At 41.1% G+C, this 6,599-nt stretch overlaps 2 protein-coding genes across 3 annotated transcripts in view; one reads left to right on the top strand and one right to left on the bottom strand.

The window, feature by feature from the left end:
* Positions 1 to 100: 100 nt before the first annotated feature.
* ccdc166 (coiled-coil domain containing 166) lies at positions 101 to 3,133 on the bottom strand. Of its 2 annotated transcripts, none has more exons than XM_027011520.2 (7): positions 2,910 to 3,133; positions 2,774 to 2,827; positions 2,628 to 2,682; positions 2,282 to 2,426; positions 1,989 to 2,068; positions 1,136 to 1,312; positions 101 to 933 (listed from the first exon to the last, which is right to left on the bottom strand). In XM_027011520.2, exons 1-7 carry the CDS (start codon positions 3,002 to 3,004, stop codon positions 652 to 654), a joined length of 888 nt encoding a protein of 295 aa, XP_026867321.2. In that variant the 5' UTR covers positions 3,005 to 3,133; the 3' UTR covers positions 101 to 651. The 2 variants fall into 2 exon arrangements, with proteins under 2 accessions (XP_026867321.2, XP_026867322.2); XM_027011521.2 differs by having other exon boundaries at positions 780 to 979.
* Positions 3,134 to 3,375: 242 nt separating this feature from the next.
* The window catches only part of si:dkey-183c6.8 (protein O-GlcNAcase), a 14,200-nt gene continuing 10,976 nt past the window's right edge, over positions 3,376 to 6,599 (top strand). Inside the window, exon 1 of the mRNA XM_035520051.1 lies at positions 3,376 to 3,735. Within this exon, the coding sequence (XP_035375944.1) occupies positions 3,696 to 3,735 (40 nt within the window). The 5' untranslated portion in view covers positions 3,376 to 3,695. The remainder of the gene's footprint in view (positions 3,736 to 6,599) is intronic.

The raw sequence follows: 6,599 nt of genomic DNA, 5'->3' as shown, positions 1-6,599 counted from the left end.
AATGTTTGTTTGAATCCGTGCGTTTATGTGTTTAGTGAAACACAGGAGGAGATCTCGTTCCTTTGGATATTTTAATGCAAGAGAAACTGGTCCTATACAGTAAAGCTCCAGATGTGTTCGCCTAGTAAGCTGAATTTCCCTTAATATACAGTACCATTCAAGTGAGTTCTAAAAGTTTGCTAGTGTCTGAGGGACTCTTACTAATGAGGGTGACCCTGATAACCATTAGCTCTTATAACTGGAATTGGCATTTAACATTAACAATAAAACATCACTTAGCAATTACTTATTACAGTGCTCTATTCTTTTGGGTGATCATTTGAAGTTTTTCGAGAGCTCTTATTTCTGTATAACATTACATTTCTACAGGCAACCATTCTTAGCTATGCGTCATCTCTCTTACTTGGTGAAAGCTTGGACTCCACTAATAAACTAAATTCAAAATCATTATTGTGTCAAGTTGATTTATTTGAGGTGTAATAAGCCAATCATTATCACATATTATAGTTATACCTTATAATGCTGAATGAATTCACATCAGTTTTCTATATAGTGACAGGCAACATAAGTATCACGTTAAATGATTAAGAGAGAGTAAGTTCAATATGAAGATCATAAGACCAGTTAAAGTAGATGAATAGGAAATACTTTTTAGGCCCCATTACAGTCTGCCACATCTTCCACATCCAATTTAGACGGTAGCAGCTGCTCGTTGCTAATCTTCTTAGTGTTGCTGCCCCCGTCTGTTGTTGAGTTGCGCATGCGCTGTATATGCTCTCTCTCCAGTAGCAGCTGCCTGTGCTGAGTCTGCAGCGCCTCCTGGTGGCTGTGCAGTGCATGAGCTCTCTGGATCAGTTGCTGCAGCTCCTCACGCAGACGATGGTTCTCCTGAGTCACATCCTGCATGTGAGAGAGCAGACAGCGAGACGCCTCCTGAGAGGGAAACAGCGAGAGGGAGAAGGATGATAATGTTGAAAGTCTGGGAATGAGAGAGAAATGGAGGTTATTTCAGAAAGAAAACAAAGGTTTGTTTAAAATGAAAGAAGCAAGTTATCTGAATGTGTGTTTTTAACTATATATATATATATATATATATATATATATATATATATATATGAATGAGTTCCACACTCACCCTGTTGGTGGCGAGAGTGAGCTCCTGCACCTTGTGTTCGGCCTGGGCCTCATAGCGCTCCTTCTCCTTCAGGAAGTCAGACTTCAGAGCCTGCAGAGATTCAGCGTGACGACGGCTCATGGCTGACACCTCCTGCTCCAGCTCAGATATACGACCCAACTGCTGCTGCTGTAGACTCTACAACACAGACACACACACTCTGTAATGCTACTGTAGACAACCTGCAAAAGCCTATAAGAAGTGACTGTTAAAAATACACCATGTAAATGTAGGCATCAGGCCGAAGCCCCCTCCGGTCACCAGAGGAGTTAACCACACCACTAATCAGGCTTAACACCCAACAGCTGGGCTAGACCTTATATAAGCCCAGTGAGCCAGTCATTCAGTGCTGGGTCCTTGCCAAAGGTCTGAGCTAAACTCTCCGCTGGTAACATCAGATATTGAGGTCTCTGAGCCCTTGTGCTACACCTCACTTCTGTGCTGCGAGAGTGTTCATGTTTTTACACGTCCCCTCCCCTCTCCAGTTTTCCCTCTCAAATGGCTTCCCGTTTTCTGGTTTTGTTTGGGAAGTTTTCGTTTGGTTTTCCCCAGTGTATCGGGATTGCCTTTGTTCTCCCTTTTTCTAAGGTCGGCGTGGTGTTTAGTTTTTTCCTTTTGTTTGACCTGATCCAAGCTCTAACTGTTCTGCACATGGGCCCACCCTCGTTAGAGTGTGGTTGCTCAACCAGTGGGCTGTTGGTGTCATCATCTAGTTGATCTGGGTTCAAGCCCACCTTACAGTAAAATATATGTGACATATGTAGGTAAGGTGGGAATGCACTCAGACTGGGAAAAAAAGAGTTTCCATGGCTACCTTAAATTCTCTGAGTTCAGCTATCTCAAGATTAAGCAGAGCCAGCTCATTTTCCTTCTCCAAAATCTTCCTCTTCAGTCCTGAAAATACACACATACACACACACATACACATGATCGCAATACAGTTTGTGTGTCTTCCTGAATTTAAAGTGATCAAGCTGTCATTGTGCCTCGTTAAAAATGAGTACTGGTACACACCAGGTAGACATGTTCCTCACATAAGTTTCATCCTTTTACACTTATACACTTTCATCCCTACACACACTCACACACCCATCCATCCACACACACCGTTGGCCTGCTCCTCGTATTTCTGCAGCGTCTCCTCTCTCTGTCTCTCGAGCTCCTGCAGCTCCTGTTGACTCTGATCACTCAGAGTAACGATCATGCTCCGACGCTTCTGCATCCGCTTGGCCATGTAGGACATGTACTCTTGCTGCAGGGATGTGAGAGTGTGTCAGTGGTATCATGTTTCCATGCTACAGTGTGAATCAAAGCTGTAGACACAGGCCTGAGAGCTACCTTCTAGCATTACTATATAGGCTCCGTGTGTGTGTGTGTGTGTGTGTGTGTGTGTGTGTGTGTGTGTGTGTGTGTGTGTGTGTGTGCGCGCGTGCGCGCGCATGTGGCTACTCACACTCTCCATGCGTGTCTGATTGGCCTCATTCTGTAGAAACTCATTATCTTTACGTCTGGAGTTGACGTCTGAGTTAAATTGTCTAAATCTCTAAAAGTGTACGGTTTGTGTGTGTGTGTGTGTGTGTGTGTGTACAGTAAGGATACAGTTGTTCCGCCCTCATCTTGAGAGTGTTGAGTGTTTCAGTCAGAATTTTGTATCTGAGGATCGTAAAATCAAGATGGTGTTATTTAAAAAGCATCCGTATTTTAATCTATATTTAAAGCGCCTCGCCTGTCTCACTCTTTCTGTAACTGGACTTCTTGTTCCGTCGCCGCCTGCGTGGAGCTTCTGTCCTGCTGCTTGCGCGCTGTCTCGCCTTTCTTCTTTGGAGGCATCCTGAAGTGGTGCTTGAAAGACGAGGAGTGGAGTCAACTCGTGATCAGCAAACCTTTTATCAGTGTTACAGAGCTACTATTATGTTCAACCTGTTTGTGCCCCGTAGCTAGCTTCCCTTAGCCTATTTCCCTGTAGGGTCTGTGATTCTTTGTAACCAAGCAACAAGATACACAGTTACCCGAAGTCAGCATTGCAGAAGGTTGTTTTTGTCCAACTGCCTGTAAATACTTTCACAAGCACTCTGATTCACTCAGGTAACCTGTATGGTAATTTTGTAAAGATTTGTCTTCTGCTTGGGTCATTATGCTCTGAAGTGAGCTCCCTTTATAAGCAACGCTCGCTAGGTGGTGCAGGGCGCTCTGAGCGCTCAGAAGACACCCTGAAGTAGACAAAGCTGATCACATCCGAGCTATAGCTCCTCGTTTTGTTTACGAATAAACAAACTAGGGACAAATCTCTGCATTTTTTAATTGATGTTCGGTTAATAATAATAATAATAATAAGTTCAGGAAAGTCACGCATTTATCGACTACTTAGTCAAAACCTTGTGCCTTTCCGAGATGCTTTGGGTGCGGAGGATGCGCCCTCAGACGGAGATGGAGACAGCGAAAGCATCATAGCGCACGGGGGGCATAGGCTACTCCAGCACACAAACCTTCTCTCGTTTTGGGCCCGAAGATATTTTCAGAAATGGAGAAGAGAGACGAGTTTTTGTGTGGGGTTGTTGAGGGTAAGCTGCACACTGTCATAACCTAGAAAACTAGGCTTTCTCGTCCTGTGTGTGAAATAACGCGTGGATCATTAACGTTTACATTATACGTATTTGCTATTAAGGCTAAGCGACGGTCCCTTTATCTGACAAATATATTCAACATAAAATAAACCCACATGCATTGGTATTGTTATGTTGTAATTTGTCATAGCATAACCAATTTCTCACTTATAGTACACCAGGACAGCCAATTTATATTGTCCTGTGCAGTATACAGTTCTTTTATGATTGCTTAAGCATGATTTTGAAAACAGGGCTCGTTTTGTCAAAACCCTACACACAATTCACACAACCACACCCACACATGTAGCAGAACACCTCGGATATTTTGCAAAATGAAACAATTCATTCAAAACTGGACAATAGTTAATAAAAGCCCCATTTTGTCAGCATATAGCACACACAGGCTTCATATGATATGATTCTGTTTGAAGCAGGAATATACTGCTGTGTTGAATCTATAACACAGAACATTTCTGCTTTTCTAATAATATAGTCTGGTTTTGATGTTTTTCTAGAAATGTAAATAATATGAGTATATTAATACTTAAGACCAATACTGCACACTGGTGAATTTTTTTAATTCTCTGAGGTGTACATTGCTTAAATCCACATATTCATGCCAGGTCTTTTGCTCAGAATTGTTTTCAGATAGCACTTGGTAGACTTGTTTAGTCTGTATGGGATGTGCATATAGAAGGCTACACAGTACTGATTTAGTGCATATAGAAGGCTACACAGTACTGATTTAGTGCATATAGAAGGCTACACAGTACTGATTTAGTGCATATAGAAGGCTACACAGTACTGATTTAGTGCATATAGAAGGCTACACAGTACTGATTTAGTACATATAGAAGGCTACACAGTACTGATTTAGTGCATATAGAAGGCTACACAGTACTGATTTAGTGCATATAGAAGGCTACACAGTACTGATTTAGTACATATAGAAGGCTACACAGTACTGATTTAGTGCATATAGAAGGCTACACAGTACTGATTTAGTGCATATAGAAGGCTACACAGTACTGATTTAGTGCATATAGAAGGCTACACAGTACTGATTTAGTGCATATAGAAGGCTACACAGTACTGATTTAGTGCATATAGAAGGCTACACAGTACTGATTTAGTACATATAGAAGGCTACACAGTACTGATTTAGTGCATATAGAAGGCTACACAGTACTGATTTAGTGCATATAGAAGGCTACACAGTACTGATTTAGTGCATATAGAAGGCTACACAGTACTGATTTAGTACATATAGAAGGCTACACAGTACTGATTTAGTACATATAGAAGGCTACACAGTACTGATTTAGTACATATAGAAGGCTACACAGTACTGATTTAGTGCATATAGAAGGCTACACAGTACTGATTTAGTGCATATAGAAGGCTACACAGTACTGATTTAGTACATATAGAAGGCTACACAGTACTGATTTAGTGCATATAGAAGGCTACACAGTACTGATTTAGTGCATATAGAAGACTACACAGTACTGATTTAGTGCATATAGAAGGCTACACAGTACTGATTTAGTGCATATAGAAGGCTACACAGTACTGATTTAGTGCATGTAGAAGGCTACACAGTACTGATTTAGTGCATATAGAAGGCTACACAGTACTGATTTAGTGCATATAGAAGGCTACACAGTACTGATTTAGTGCATATAGAAGGCTACACAGTACTGATTTAGTGCATATAGAAGGCTACACAGTACTGATTTAGTGCATATAGAAGGCTACACAGTACTGATTTAGTGCATATAGAAGGCTACACAGTACTGATTTAGTGCATATAGAAGGCTACACAGTACTGATTTAGTGCATATAGAAGGCTACACAGTACTGATTTAGTGCATACAGAACAGTGCAACAGTATATCTGCTGGCGTGGGGCTGAACTCTCGCTCCACCTCTCAATATCAGCCTGTGGTTTACAACATGGTCAACCTTCAGTCTCATCTGATATTTGATCCTCGTCTTCTTTGTCCTCATCCTCCTTCAGCTCTACCTCTACCCCTCCCTACTCTTCATCTGCAGGCTCCCCCTCTCTTCCTTACTCTTCCTCTTCCTCAACCTTTACGTATTGTGTTCTGCTTTTGTTGAAGACAGGTAAACTCACCTGTTTTCTTATTTAGTGCTCACTCATGATTAGTGAGTTTACAGTTAAGCACCAAAGTGTTTGTACACCTGACAGTTCACAGGTTTGGCAAAAGGCAAAGTGGCATCTTGGTAGGTTTCTGTATCTAATGCAGAGAAGTGTGTTTAGTGTTTTGAGAATCTGCTTACAGTTCTGGTTATAGTTCCGATCTGGGCTGAGGTTATTTTAATGGAGTATCAGGTTTCACTAATTGTGTTATTTTTAATATTAGTGTCCCAAGCAATTGTAAAAAAACTATTAATAGCGACATTCAGAGTAAGTATGTATAGAGGCTATTCATGCAGGGATTCAATTACACACACATACACACATATTAGACTCCTGAACTCTGGCTAACTCCAATCCCAATTCAGATTCCAAAAATGGACACTTTTATACACACACACATACACACATAAATAATGCACTGCCTATTCATTTTGTATTTTTGTATTGGTCCTGTCCTGTATTTATTTATTGTTTATGACATTTTTGCACTGTATTGGATTGTTTGCACTTGTGTAGCACGTTGTCTGTTGCACTGTTGTTTGTGTTGCACCATGGTCCTGGAGGAACATTGTCTCATTTTTGCTGTGTACTTGTATATAGCTGAAATGACAATAAAACCTCTTTGAACTTGAACTTTGAACACACACACCTGTTTC

Source organism: Electrophorus electricus, chromosome 19 (assembly GCF_013358815.1).
Source record: "Electrophorus electricus isolate fEleEle1 chromosome 19, fEleEle1.pri, whole genome shotgun sequence".
In the NCBI taxonomy this organism is placed as follows: Eukaryota; Metazoa; Chordata; class Actinopteri; order Gymnotiformes; family Gymnotidae; genus Electrophorus; species Electrophorus electricus.
Note: the sequence above shows the minus strand (reverse complement) of the source record. Positions and strands in the feature narration are given on the sequence as shown.